The sequence below is a fragment of the Coregonus clupeaformis genome, chromosome 28, assembly GCF_020615455.1.
Source record: "Coregonus clupeaformis isolate EN_2021a chromosome 28, ASM2061545v1, whole genome shotgun sequence".
Lineage (NCBI taxonomy): Eukaryota > Metazoa > Chordata > Actinopteri > Salmoniformes > Salmonidae > Coregonus > Coregonus clupeaformis.
In genome coordinates, this window is record NC_059219.1 from 11,117,493 (window position 1) to 11,131,813 (window position 14,321).

General features: G+C 49.0%; 1 protein-coding gene across 1 annotated transcript; it reads right to left on the bottom strand.

The window, feature by feature from the left end:
- Positions 1-610: 610 nt before the first annotated feature.
- On the bottom strand, positions 611-13,740 carry LOC121570097 (tetratricopeptide repeat protein 24). Its single transcript, XM_045208316.1, has 13 exons — positions 13,686-13,740; positions 13,527-13,654; positions 12,867-13,160; positions 11,794-11,995; positions 11,479-11,685; positions 10,598-10,726; positions 10,203-10,324; positions 9,976-10,068; positions 9,668-9,746; positions 9,342-9,525; positions 1,749-1,825; positions 1,418-1,466; positions 611-1,340 (listed from the first exon to the last, which is right to left on the bottom strand). The coding sequence occupies exons 1-13, from the start codon at positions 13,738-13,740 to the stop codon at positions 1,229-1,231; spliced, it is 1,731 nt and encodes a 576-aa protein (XP_045064251.1). The 3' UTR covers positions 611-1,228.
- Between the last annotated feature and the right edge of the window lie 581 nt (positions 13,741-14,321).

A 14,321-nucleotide genomic window follows, 5' to 3' on the forward strand; every position in this document is an offset into this window, starting at 1 on the left:
TGACCTAGAGAACTCTTGTTGGTTGGGTCAGGGTGTGAGTTCAGTTTGAGATCTATGTTATTGTATTTCTATGTTGGTTTCTAGTAGTTGTATTTCTATGTTTGGCCGGGTGTGATTCCCAATCAGAGGCACCTGTCGCTCGTTGTCTCTGATTGGGGATCATACATAGGTAGCCTGGTTGCCTACCTTAGTTGTGGGATCTTGACTCGCGTTTGGCTTGTTGTGTTGTAGCCACTGTTTGAGCTTCACGTTTCGTTATTTTGTCAAGTGTTTATTCGTATTAATAAACATGTACGCATACCACGCTGCACCTTGGTCTGACCCATCTCTCAACGATCGTGACACAAGCTTACTGCCGGTCCTCTTTCTCATCTTTGTGCTCTCCCTCTCAAACTGAACAGGACATCAGTAGGCCTCGTCCGCAAGCACAGAATAGAGAGAGCATTTTTTGGACAGGGGGAGGTTAGGCATATTTTCTCAAAGTGTGCCCTTTAGGAAAACCAATTAAACAGATTGAGCGCTTGTTATTTTTGTGTTCTCTTGTAGCAATGATAAACGGCGATGGCTTTGTTAAGCCTTGGGGGGACCATTAATTTACAAAGGATCACAGTTAAATAGTTCAAAAATAGATTACATTTATTTCAAATTGTACAACCATTATTCAACTGAAGAGTAGAGATTTAAGTTAACATGATCAAAGAAATTATACACATTATGACAATCTTAGAATATTGACTATCAAGACATCTTGAAATAAGGCAACAGTAAACATGTCATCCCCCACGAATGATGCAGCGCTTCCCTTGGGCCAATCAGTGTAGTTTTGTAAATGACGGAGCTCTATGGCAAGACGCATCATTCACCGAAGTTTCGTTAAAATCGGGACAGTGGTGTCTGAGATATCGCTTGTGACTAACATACGAACGAACATACTAATGTATTAACGGACGGAGACAGATCCACAGTCCCCTCCCGATTTCATTGTGGGGGACAATGACCAGCATACACACAAGGAGTGTTTGGAAGACAAAGGCAATGACAAGGCAACACTTGTACGTGCCGGAGATGAGACAGACAATATTCTACAGTAGCACTTACTTACATGTGCATTAAAAAATGTTATACCAATTTGCAAAGAGCAGATTTGACCCATAGAAATACACTCAATAGAGTCATTCCTATGAATACTTTCAATTAACCAACCACATTAGCCTGGACTTGCATCTAGTCACATGACTGTGCAGATTTGGGACTTCCATTTCTTTAACAGGGGTATGGTCTCTTCATTATCTGACACACCAGTGGGTGGAACTTCGGAGCTCTCGGACAATGGAGTCTCACTAAAACACATGATACGTGTTCAGTCAGTATCAAACCAAAGCTGATTACTGGAAATAACTCAGTCAACATTACGTACCTGTTAGTCTGTGTTGTCCTCGGTTTAATGCTCTCATATAAATGCTCACCTACAGAAGGATTAAAACAAACAGTCTAAATAGGTTGAACAAAGCTTTTGATAACATAGCCATTACTTTCTTGTAACAATAATATTATGTGCAGAATGTGGATTTAAAAAAATTATAGCTTTATTTTAACAGGCTAGAGTGGTCCTCTGTCCAAATAAGGACTACTTAGCCCACAGACTACTTATAGCTAGTAGCTAGCTACTTCCCCAATGGGAGATTTGTGCAAAAGTTCATGTTGTGCACCTGTTTCTCAGGTTAAGATTGAGGGGGAGTGGTTCTTACGCTGCTGGGTGAGTCCAGGGTGGTCTGATGGGGTCTGGTAATGAGGATCGGGCTGCTCATATGTATTATTCAGGTTCCTGGAGGTGAGAGGAAGAGTCACGCTCAAACATCTTCATCTCAAAAATAACTTTTCAAGAATAATTAAAATGACAAGCAGCAGTGTAACATTGGCCACACACACAGCAATGACAAGTTAAAGGCATCTTAGATATATGGTTACTCGGGGAACGGGAGAATAACAAACAGTGCAGCTATGCAGAAATGAGTGTGTGTGTGTGTTTACAGGAGGATGGTAATGAATCATCAGTGGAGGCCAAGGTCATCCCCACGCACATGAATTATGTATGAGGTTTTGTTTTCTCTGCTGGTGCTCTTATGATACATCTGTGGCTGTCTGATGACTCTCCATTTTCCCATTATTCTAGTCTTCTCTGCAGAGCAGACACTCCCAGAGCTCATCTTCTTCAGTGTAATTTAAGAAAACCCAACAGGTCTTTATACCTTAATGACATTCTGCAAAAATAAACAATTTAAGAGGCCGGCGTCTGGTGGCACGAAATGAAAAAGTGTTTGATTTTTCCAGTGTGCTAATAAAGAATCAAAGTCAATCACAACAAGTAAAATTACTCTGGTTCTATATCGTGGAGCTCCGCCCCATAGGGGAGCTCTGCTCCTAGTGGTTTACCCTCTGCCCTAAGGCAGAAACAGCCTGAAGCAAAATTATGCACACACCTACAGCCAATAGGAGTACAGGTGTCCCTATATAAGGAACCCCGTTCCCTCAATCTGCCTCCCTTTATCTTCAGCGACTGGACTAGAACTGAAGAAGCCATACGAAGACTCTAGAAAGAATTTCGCCGTTGACTGCCAGCCGTCAACGTCTTTCGTCATGAGCACACCTGGGATTTTCCCACCCCCAAAGGCCCTTTTAAGGGCCCTGTGTCGGTGTTCCACCATGGCTACCTCGGACCCCCACGACCTCTGCTTCGTGTGTTTGGGACCGCAGCACGCCGAGGATAGTCTCGACAACCCTCCTAATTGCGCCTCCTGCGCCCTCCTTACTATAAAGGAGAGGGCAGCAGCGTCGGGCGTTCTTTATGAAGGACGTCCCTCTGGATGATGTAATGTCCTCACTCCTCTCTGCTTCAGAGGCGTCAGAGGACAGTGCGGTGTCGGAGGATGACAAGGAAGGCGCCGAGGCGGATATCCCAGTGGGACAATCCAGACCTCTGGCGCCTACCTTCAAAACCCCCTTTCATTCTGAAAGCGCGAGGTTAGAAGGATCCTTGTGCGATGACGACATGGGCTCTGCTAGGTCAGAAGCCCTGTCCGTCGCGGTAGCCTCTCTGCGCTCGGACTTTCCCGGGCTCATTGAGAAGGCTGCCACACGACTCGAGGTTGTGCTGCCCCCAGTTCCCCTTCCTATGGAGGTGGACCTGATGGAGGGCGGCCCTTACTCCAAGCCGAGGAGGGCAGCTGAGCCAATGGCTCCAGCCTTGCCCTCTCTCGGCAAGTATGTCGAGGGTTCGTGGGGGCACCTCTGGCGGCGCGTTCGCCGGCCAGAGCGTATATCCCCTTCACCAGAGTGAGCGGCTATGAGTGGGCGGCTAAGGGAATCCCCAGGCTCGAGGGCGCCATGGCGGCGTTCCTAGTGCCGGGGTCGAGTCCCTGGGCAGCCTCCAAGAAGGCCACTCTGCCAGCACAAAGAGATAGGTTCACAGCCCAGTTGGCTGAGAAATCCTTTACGCTGGGAGCCCAGAGCGTAGCAGCGGCAAACAATATCGCCCTCCTCGCGGCCTCCCTGTCCCGTCTCACAACGGACAGGTCGGAGATGACCAGTGAGGAAGTGGAGGAGGCCTCCAGAATATCTGGAGCCATTCTACACCTGACGCAGGCGGTTGCCATATGCGCGGGAAGGACCATGGCCACCTCCGTGGTCACAGAACGACACCTCTGGCTTTCGATGACGGCCATGAAAGAGACCGACAGAGCGTCTCTACTCAACGCCCCGTCTCCAGCGAGGGCCTTTTGGCCTCGCAGTGAAGGATGCGACGGAACGAATCGCCAGGCTGGACGAGGAGAGGAGGCACCTGGCCAAGCATTTGCCGCTGGCAATGAGGTCCAGCAAAGCCCCAGCTAAACCGTCCATCTCCAACGCCCCCAACAGAGCTACAGTGAGGCGTCGGGCCAGGCGACAGACGCACACCACAGACAGCAGGAGAGCGAGCTCGGCCCCTCCAGCAGCGACGGTGGCAGCGACGGTCCCGCCAGCTAGAGAGGTTGTCACGAGACCAGCTTGGCAGCACCAGAAGGCCTCCCAGAAGCGCAAGCACCTCTGACGAGGCGAGGGGAGAGGACGGAGAACGGCCCGGCGAGTTTCGCAGAAGGGCCTACTGTTCCCCCCACCCCACTGTTCAGGGCGTGGAGGGCTGTGTTGTACATTGTGTGAATAAAGAGATTGTTCTCATTGACATTGTCAAAGAAGGACATTTATTCCATAAGGTTCGGAACACTTCACGTTCTATGTTTCTCCCTCACCATCTTGAGCGCAGCCCAACCCACTTAGAGTGTGTAGCTGAGCGTGCTCAGGAGAGGAAAGGGGTAAAGGTAGCAAGGCGCAGCCTTAGCTCACCTAGTAAAGATCTCTTACTACAGACTCCTAGGAGCTCTGTAGTAAAGGTCTCACATAGTAGGCAGTTGCCTCTGTCCCAATGTGACATGAAGGCGCAGCCGCTAGCCGGGAGTGACGCCTTACTGCAGGCTAATGCCTCAGTCAGTGCAGATCAGACCCGTGCGACGTTCACGGAGAGCGGGAATACCAGGGCTACTAAGGTAGCCAAGGTATGGACGCCTCCGGTATATTCTGAACGTATCAATGCCCATGGCTCTGAGCGCAGCTCACCACACATTGAGTGTGTCGTTGAACAGCCGCATAAGACCAGTGAGGAGGCATTGTGGCTCCACCATGTGGTACCAGTCAGTGATCACATCTTTCAGACTCTGTTGAGTACTGCAATGGATGGGTCTCATGGCAAGCAGCAGTCTCAGTCAGACAATGACGTGATGACGCAATTGCTTTCCGGGGAGAGCGCTCTGTCTCAGGCCAATGCCTCAGTCAGTGCAGTTCAGAACCGTGCTGCGTTCACGGAGGGCCGGATTACTGGAGTTACGGTCGTAACTAACGTATCAAGGCCCCCGATTCACCCAGAACGAGCTGATGTTTCCTCTCCCTTTCGAGGGGGGCCCGCCTTGGGCTATTCCACCAACTCAGTGCTGGGGAATAGCGGCGGCGAGGGCCATAGAGGAATACAGGTCCTTCCTACTGGATGCACCACAGCTTTGTGCGCGCCCGCTTTCTCTGCATCGCTGGCAGTGGCAACAAAGCTGTACCCTCTCACGCTGGCTAGATCAGACGTTGCAGAAGGGTTATGCCCTCCAATTCCATCGGACCCCACCCCCGTTCAGGGGAGTGGTGGAAAGCGGTGATGAAAACGCCAGACAAAGTAGCCGCTCTGATGTCAGAGATTACGGAACTTTTGGCGAAGGAGGCGGTCACAGTAGTTCCCGAGAGCAAAGGAACAAAGGGCTGTATTCGCCCTATTTCCTAGTGCCCAAAAGGACGGGGAGTGAGGCCGATTTTGGATTTACGCATTCTCAACGAGAGCATAACCAAACGGCCCTTCCGTATGCTGACGACAAAACGTCTACTGGAATGTGTCCAGAAGGGAGACTTTTGTACAAGCATAGACCTAAAGGACGCGTACTTTCATGTGCCGATTCAATCACGCCACAGAAAGTTTCTGCGGTTCGCATTTCAAGGGGTGGCGTACGAGTTCACGAGGATGCCGTTTGGGTACGCCCTGGCACCTCGAACTTTTTCCAAATGTGTGGAGGCGGCATTGGGACCACTGCGTCGTCAGGGGATAAGGATATTAGCCTACCTAGACGACCTGATGGTTCTCGCCCGTCAGCAGAGCTGGCGTTCACTCACACGACACAGACGGTGATTCATCTCACGCGTCTGGGGTTCGCTGGAATTGGAAAAAGAGCGCACCCTGGCCCAGTCATCAGATTGTCTACCTGGGACTACAGCTAGACACTGTAATGATGAGGGCTCGAATTTCGGACCCTCGAAGGGCAGCATTGTTACTAGCCCTGAGGAGGTGTCGTCCGAATCACACAGTAACGGCGCTATCGATCATGTCACTTTTGGGTCTCATGTCGGCAGCCCACTCTGTGGTCCCGCTGGGGCTTCTGCACATGCGCAGAACACAGCGGTGGTTCGCCCAACTAAGACTAGACCCAGTGCGTCAACGTCATCGGTTGGTGGTGGTTCCTCTCTCGCTAAGAGCAGACCTGGACTATTGGAGGAACCCGTGCGTTCTCACGCACGGAGTCCCGATGGGCAAGGTGTCATTCCACATTCCAGTGTTTACAGATGCCTCTCTGACTGGATGGGGAGGGACATGTCAGTCTCAAGCGATAGGAGGTGCATGGCCTCAATCAGGTCGTCACATCAACCTCCTAGAGTTGGAAACGGTTCGACTGGTTTTGACCCACTTCGCGTCTACCCTTCGGGGTCGCGATGTGTTGGTCTGGTCAGACAACCGGACCACAGTGGCTCACATAAACCGCCAGGGAGGAGTCAGGTCTCCTGCTCTCCATTGGGCGGCAATGGAATTGTGGCTGTGGGCTCACAAGCACCTTCGCTCGTTGAGAGCAGCGCACATTCCGGGCTACTTGAACGTAGGGGCAGACCTCATGTCAAGAGGGGGGTCCTCGAGACGACGAGTGGTGTCTGCACCCGGACATTGTTCTACGAATTTGGGAACAATTCGGGAGAGCCGAGGTGGACCTGTTCGCGTCACGTGTGAACGCGCAGTGTCCCCTATGGTTCTCTCTGAGAAACCAGGACGAACCGCCATTGGGAAGAGACGCATTTGCGCACTACCCGTGGCCGAAAGTTCTCCTGTATACATTCCCTCCGCTGTCTTGCATTCTCCCACTGCTAGCCAGGGTGAGGTCAGAGGAGCTGTCAGTGATACTGATAGCGCCCGATCGCCCGGGGGCTCCGTGGTTTGCGGAGATGAGTCAGATGTTGATTGCGCCACCTTGGCCAATTCCACATCGACGAGACGCGTTGACCCAGGCGGGAGGCTCGATAGGGCAGTGGCCCATAATCGGCCAACCACTGAGGGCTTGGTTCCTGAATGGTACAGGTTGAGGCGCCGGTGGGTTATCTGATGCAGTGATCAGAACCATACAGGGCGCAAGAGCCAGTTCCACTTCTAAGGTGTATACCAGCAGATGGAATGTTTTCTCACAATGGTGTGACACACAGGACGTGGACCCCATGAGCTGTCAGGTAGAGAGTGTGCTCTCATTCCTGCAGTTTATGTTTGATAAGCAGAAATCGCCCTCCACCATTCGAGTGTTTGCAGCGGCAATTTCAGCTGGTCATGAAGGGTTTAACGGGAAAACGTGTTCAGTCACCCATTAGTGAACGTTTCTTATTGGGAACGCGACGGCTTAGGCCGAGGCCTAGAGCTACGCTGCCCAAGTGGGATTTGGACTTGGTTCTCGAAGCGCTATGTAAGTCGCCGTTCGAGCCATTGAGTCAAATACCCCTCAAGATGCTGTCTATCAAGACGGGCGCTGTTGCTCGCCTTGACTACCGCTAAGCGGGTCAGTGATTTGTGTGCACTGTCGACGAGACCCGACTGCCTTGCCATCAATGGCGATCTGAGCAGAGCGGTGTTACGTCCCTAACCCGGCATTTGTGCCGAAGGTTATTAACAGTGCATATAGATCACAGATCGTGGAATTGTGGGCTTTTCATCCCCCCTCCCCATGGGGAGAGGAGTGAGGAAAGGCTTCATTGTCTGTGCCCAGTACGCGCTTTGGCGTGCTACATTGAGCGCACAGCAGCGGTTAGGTCATCGCCTCAGCTGTTTGTGTGTCACGGTGCGGCTGCATTAGGTAGACCACTTTCAAAACAGCGATTGTCTCATTGGCTTTGTGAAGGAATTGAGACGGCGTACGAGGCGGCGGGGCAACAACCGCCTCAGGGTATTAGAGCGCACTCCACTCGTGGAGTAGCAGCTTCTACTGCTCTTTTCAGAGGAACAGAGGTAGAGGATATTTGTAGAGCAGCGTCATGGTCGACACCGTCTCCTTTTATCCGTTTTTATCTGTTGGATATGTCTTCTAATTCTTTGGCTCGGTCTGTACTCAGCGTGGCTGAAGGGAGACCTTGAGCAAGACAGAGAAGGAAAGCAGGATTGTGACCATGTTCATAAATCCGCTTTTATTAGAAGTAACATATTCTGGATGGACATGTTTTCTAACTTTTAGCTCGGTCGGTATTCAGCAGAGCTGAAGGGCGACTTTGAGCTAGAGAACAAAGCAGGACATTGGACAGGTTCCAATCAGGTCCGCTTTGGTGAGGAAAACTTGTTATGGCAAAAAATAAGCTTTTTAACTCTCAAGCTCGATTGCACTCAGCGCAGCTGAAGGAGAATATTGAGATGAAGGAGAGAGAAGCAGGACGATAGACAGGTCTCTATCAGGTCCGCTCTGGATGAAAAGCATATTTTGTGACATGTCTCCTGACTGACTGTATCAGTATGGTAGAGACATGTATTGAGTGGACAGAATATGAGGTCATCTATCTGAGGTTCAGTTTAGTATGACTGGTATTTTTTGTCCCTGCCTACTAATCTCTGGATTCCATTGAGTGAGTAAGGCGGTCTATTGGACACATAATGTAGAATGACATTTTATGTCATTTCATTAGTGGACGATAGCGTTGTCACAGAATATTGAAGCACGGCTATCTGCTAGTACAGATTAGCACGGCGTCTATTCTGATGATCTGCCCAATAGCCATTGCCATTGTCATTGAGCTAGATGGGGCGGGTCTATAACCGATGACGCGGTATATTGTGACGCCCTGATGGGTTTCTCAGTCGCAGTACTGCGGGAATTGGTTGCAGCCATTGCTGGGCTTGACCTTTTTCATTTTTTTAATGGGAAGTGTTAGGCTCGGCAGGGGAGTACATTTTGGAGCGTTTCGCTCCGCCTTAAACCACTAGGAGCAGAGCTCCCCTATGGGGCGGAGCTCCACGATATAGAACGACTAGTTACCGGAGTGTAACTCCAGTTCTATGAGTGGAGCGGAGCCCCATAGGACTTAAGGCCCTGCCGACCCTCTCTAGTCTCGCTGAAGATAATATCTTGGGAGGCAGATTGAGGGAACGGGGTTCCTTATATAGGGACACCTGTACTCCTATTGGCTGTAGGTGTGTGCATAATTTTGCTTCAGGCTGTTTCTGCCTTAGGGCAGAGGGTAAACCACTAGGAGCAGAGCTCCCCTATGGGGCTCCGCTCCACTCATAGAACTGGAGTTACACTCCGGTAACTAGTCGGTTTATTTATGGGTTGTCTGGATGGGTGTAATTGGGCGTATGCACATGTGTGTATAATGGTGCATCTATGTATGTGTGCCAATGTGTACAGTAAATTAGTGATAATGTGCATTGTGTGCACATGTATGATGATGTTTACAGTGTGTGTGTGTGTTAAATGCCTTGCCTGTTTGCCCCTGGCAGCACAGTCAGATAGCCCGGCTGCTCAGTGAGAGATCCTGTCACCGGTGACTGGGAGTCACCTGCTTCTCCCATGGTCACTGTGTGTGCCTGTTCTCCATCTGGCCCCAGGGCTTCCTCCTCCTTCCCTTGCTCTTCGGTAGACACCTCTGCAGAGCCAGCTCCACTCACTAGGGAACAACAGCCCAGTCAGTACACTGGAGATTAAACTGTATAAACGCATGAGTATACTAACAAGTTCTACAAGAGAGTTGAAAGTGGCTTGAAATTGAAACATTTTTCACAGTCAACATTTAAGCTGAAGGTCCTCACCTTGGGGCTCGTTCTTTGCCCTATGGCCATTCAGAACAGCTTTTCTATTTTGAGTATGTAGACGAGGGCCGAGACCTCTCTATGCAGAGTGTAGTGATGGTTTCCACACAAGCACGCACATCACACGCACACACACACACACACACACTTCATTATAGTTCCCACCAACAGACCAGAAGATGGTTGATATATTATCTGGTTATAGTGTTGATATATTAACTAGATACTGGCTGATAGATAAAGAAATCAGTTTGTTTTCCTGCAACTGAGTATGACGGTCAGGAGTGTGGTGTCCAGACAGTACCTACCTGGGGTTTTCCAGGGATGGTCAGTGACAGCCTGTGTTGCAGGGCCTCACTCAGCTTGTTGACCAGACGCTCCTGGACCGAGCTGGACGAGTCCTGGAAATGAAGACAGCGGTTATCCAACGTTATACGGTCTGATAAGATCTGAGTAACTATATATAATTGGAAAAGTATATTCTATTGGGGATCGATTGTATGGGTTGGTGTATTTGTAGTAGTGATCCCTTTACCTTGCACTTTGACAGTAAACCCAGAGCTTGTTTGTAGTAGAGGGTGGCTCTCTCCAGGTCTCTCAACTTAAAACGAGCTTCCCCTAAACCCTCACAAGCCTGCCATTGGCCCTTATAGTCATCTAGATATATAGAGAGAGCGAGAGAGAAAAGGAGGAAGAAGAAAGATAAATATAAAGAGATATTGAGAAAGTTGAGTAAACAAGGTAGAGAGAGAGAGAGAGAGAGAGACAGAGAGAGAGAGAGAGAATGAGGGTGAGACTTAAAGTGTCAAAAGGGGTCAATGGATGTAAAGAGTCATTAATAGTCTGTTTAAACATTTATAACACACTTCAACATGAAAAATGTGCTTATTATTATTCTTATAAAGAATAAAGTTGGACTTGATTTTGTACCAGTGTCTTTGAAGGCCTGCAGGGCGTGGAGGTAGTTCTCTGCTGCCTCCTCATGCTCCCCCAGCTGACTGAGGGCAAAGGCCAAGTTACTGAAGCAGCGGCCCTGAGCACGACGACTGCCCAAAGACCCTGACACAGAGACACAGAATGAGGGGGAGAGAGAAGGGGGAGGGGTATCAGAGAGACATACAGAGTGAGAGAGAAAAAGAGATTAAAAGAGGGAGAGTGGTTAATATAGGGAACAAGAGAATCTTTACAGCGTCATCACTTTTTTACTCACTTAAAAAAAGCATAAGTAGCTATAATGTCATGCTCACATCCCCAACAGCATGTTGGCTGACCCAAAAAAGATCTTATAACCGTTACATGCACATACGCGCAAGACATACCAGTGTGTGAGTCACTCAGTGATGCTGTGGTAAGCATTCTGTAAGTCCCCATGGGATTGCCTCAGTGGAGTTTCAGCCACACACACCACTTCTCTCTTTTGCTAATGTGAGAGCTGCTCACAGAGACAGATTAGAGGCATGGAGAGCACTGGACACACAGACACACCCAGATACTGTAAAGGATGAATCAGGGTATAATGAAATGTGTGAGGAATGGTCTACCCCTCTGCCTAAACAATTACTCCTACACACCTCAGGTGACATGTTCCTCACACACACATTATTGTCTGTGGCTCAGTTGGTAGAGGGCTTGCAACACCAGGGTTGTGGGTTCGATTCTTGCTGGCACCACTCATACGAAAAAAGATATGCACGCAGAGTGCTTTGGAGAAAAGCGCATGCTAAATGGCATATCATTATTACATACAGAAAAGAACAGCACTGAACTGTGCAGAAAATACAGTATAACTATAATTGATGTAATAAGCTCACCATGCAGGCTGGCTGCCTGGCGGTGGTAGTCCAGGGCCTGCCGGTACTGGCTCAGTGTGTTGTGAACGGCTCCCAGGTTCTGTAGGACCACAGCCAGCCTGCTGGGCTTGGTGCTGGCCAGGGGCAGGGCCCGCTCATAGCACCCGGCTGCCTCCTGGAACAACTTCAGCTGGGAGAAACTCAAGCCCAGGTCGTTGTACACCTTACCTGAAAGACGGAGGGAAAAGGTCCCAAAACTGTGATCAAATTGTTGACTGACAATGCTATTACTCTTTTGTTTTTTCCTCAATTCAGTTACCCTGACAGTTTACCTACCGAGCATCTCTGGGTCTTTGATGTTGTCGCTCAGCTCGAGGCAATCAGTAAGCACGGTGATGATATCATCCATGGTGAAGTCATCTGACTGGAGCATGTGACTTCCTGCCTCTTTGAAGGCCGTGGCGGCTGAGTCCAGCTTGCCTGCCACCCTGTAGCTCTCCCCAGCCCTCTGGAAGCTCTGAGCTGCCTGGGTCCAGTCCTGAAAACACACAGCTTGAATCAGAACCAGCTCTACGTAGGACAGTCAGTGAGCTGTCAGTATATAGATCTGGCTGCTATACATCTCAAATGAGTCAGTCAGACATTGCAGAATCTCTTACAAATGATTATGAATTAGGGATGTGCATCTTTCCTTTTCAAGACGATTCGATATGCATCTAGATACATGGGCTTCGATACTGGAACAATTTGTTTTAGTTTGAAACGATTCGGTGCGATTTGGTTTGATTAGAGGAACGAATCGAAGCGATTCGGTTCGATGCGATGCACTAACATTTGTTGCATAAACACATTCATTTTCCATTTTAAATTAAAATCTGCTGCTGATGGAGCTTATGAGCTGGGCCTCTCTCAGCTGTAGCTGTCTGAGCTGACTTCTGTGTGTGTGTGCGTGCGTGTGTGTAAATGATGTATATGTCTATATTGTATGTAGGCACCTGAGCTGAGCCATAAGGGAAACTCGGCATCTACCACCCCACTTTCAGTTGGAGCTGAAATCACCATCACCCACTAATTAATTTGTCATTTTTGCAGATTAAAAGTGTTGGAGATAGTAATGTATCAATATTCTGGGCCAATTGTGCACCGCCCTATGGGACTCCCGATCACGGCAGGTTGTGATACAGCCCAGGATTGAACCCGGGTCTGTAGTGACGCCACTCGGGAGGCCTCAGCACAATCTTAATGTGCATGAAGGCAAAACTCCTGGTGTTAAGTTTTGGAATGGCTTAAGGGGATGAAGATAAGTACAGTTTACTGTTCCCCTATAATGGTTAGGGGTTGAGATTTTTGGGAGGGCAATCTGATCCTTGAGCTGAACCATAAACAACATACACCTGGAGCTGACTGACCTGTAGGAGCAGGTGACAGTGGGACATTTTCATGCAGGTGTCCCCCTCACTGGCCCCGTCCCCCTGGGAGCGGTACAGCTGGGCTGCCTGGAGGTAGTGACCAGCCGCACGGCCGTGGTTCCCCAGGGTCTCATGGGCTACAGCCAGGTTGAACTGGAGGTCTGCTACCCGCTCGCCCCTCTCTCCTGGCTGGGCACGCTTCAGGAAGTCCAGCCCCTTCTGGGCTTTACCTGCCTCCACATAGGCAGCTCCCAAGTTAAAGGCACATGCCCGCTGGACCCTGGTCTCCTTTAGCTGTGGGTGATAGAGTATGGTCAGAGAGGCAACTTAAACATTATAAAAGATAACATAAGTACCAGTAAACATTATGCAGCATATTTGACTTTCTTCCATACAGTATGTCTAAATGTTGTGGTTGTCAGATGTATGTCGTTGTGAAAACCAATTACCATTTGGTGGACAATAAAGATTGTGTAAACACTGTAATCCATTTGGACTTGGAACCAGACTAGCTTTTGTTGCCTGGACATTTTCCAAAACAAGAAAATCATGTGCCCAGCTCTCCCTCTCACAGTTTTAGTAAGCCCTATATTATATGGGTGAGGTGCAGGACAAAATGTCTCAAAAGGGACAACAAGGAAGTAGCCTAAGTAATGTCACCTCTATGGAAGCTTTGAAGGCCTTTTTGAAGCAGCTGAGAGCTTCTTCACAGTCCCCTTGCTTTAGGGCAATGTTGCCAGAGGCTGTGAGCTCATCAATGTCCACCTGGACCTTCAGGACATCAGCCTCTTTGTCGTTTGCTCTTTACACCCCCGTCACTCTTCTTCTTCTTCTTCTTCCTGTCCTCATGTGAAGGGTAGCTATCGGATGCCATGTTGGGTTCGCCAGGCGGTGGCTACAGGATAGCATTATGAAGAGACTGATGGAAAGAGGAGAGAGAAAGAATTATGAAGGTCAGATTATAGTCACACTCACTCTGGTCATGAGACACTGACAGTACTGCCCTCCTTTGGTGACAGTGAGTACTAGCTATGTGGCTAATAACATGAGGACTCTTCTTCAAATAAATGTTTAATCAAGTCTATTATGTGACACCTCCTGCTCACTGAATTACATTTATTTTAGGCATATATAGCCAGTATTCTCGTATTCAAATAAACATTTTTGAGAAGTAGCATGGACAGATGTTTATCTTGTTTGCTAGCTAACTTAGCTACTTTCATCTCAACTGATGTGCTGCAAAGTTGAAACCACATGACTAGCTAACGCGTTACTAGCTTCTCGAGTCTTGGTAACATGGCTGACGTAGCAAACTTAGCTAGCTATTTCACTCACATTTTCAAGATGAACAATCCATCCAAGACAGAGCCGTTTAAATTAGTTGGTTAGCTCGACAAATACATCGGTAAAGTATCCGTACAGCCTTAACACCTAGTTAGTCTATATCGCTGGCTT

Bases quoted from the DNA above. Each gene is read 5' to 3' on its own strand.
- LOC121570097 (XM_045208316.1), bottom strand. From the start codon at position 13,740: ATGGCATCCGATAGCTACCCTTCACATGAGGACAGGAAGAAGAAGAAG. The intron at 11,686-11,793 runs GTAGGTAAACTG...TCCGTCTTTCAG, and splicing joins CAAAGACCCAGAGATGCTCG to GTAAGGTGTACAACGACCTG. The intron at 1,341-1,417 runs GTACGTAATGTT...CATGTGTTTTAG, and splicing joins AGGACAACACAGACTAACAG to TGAGACTCCATTGTCCGAGA.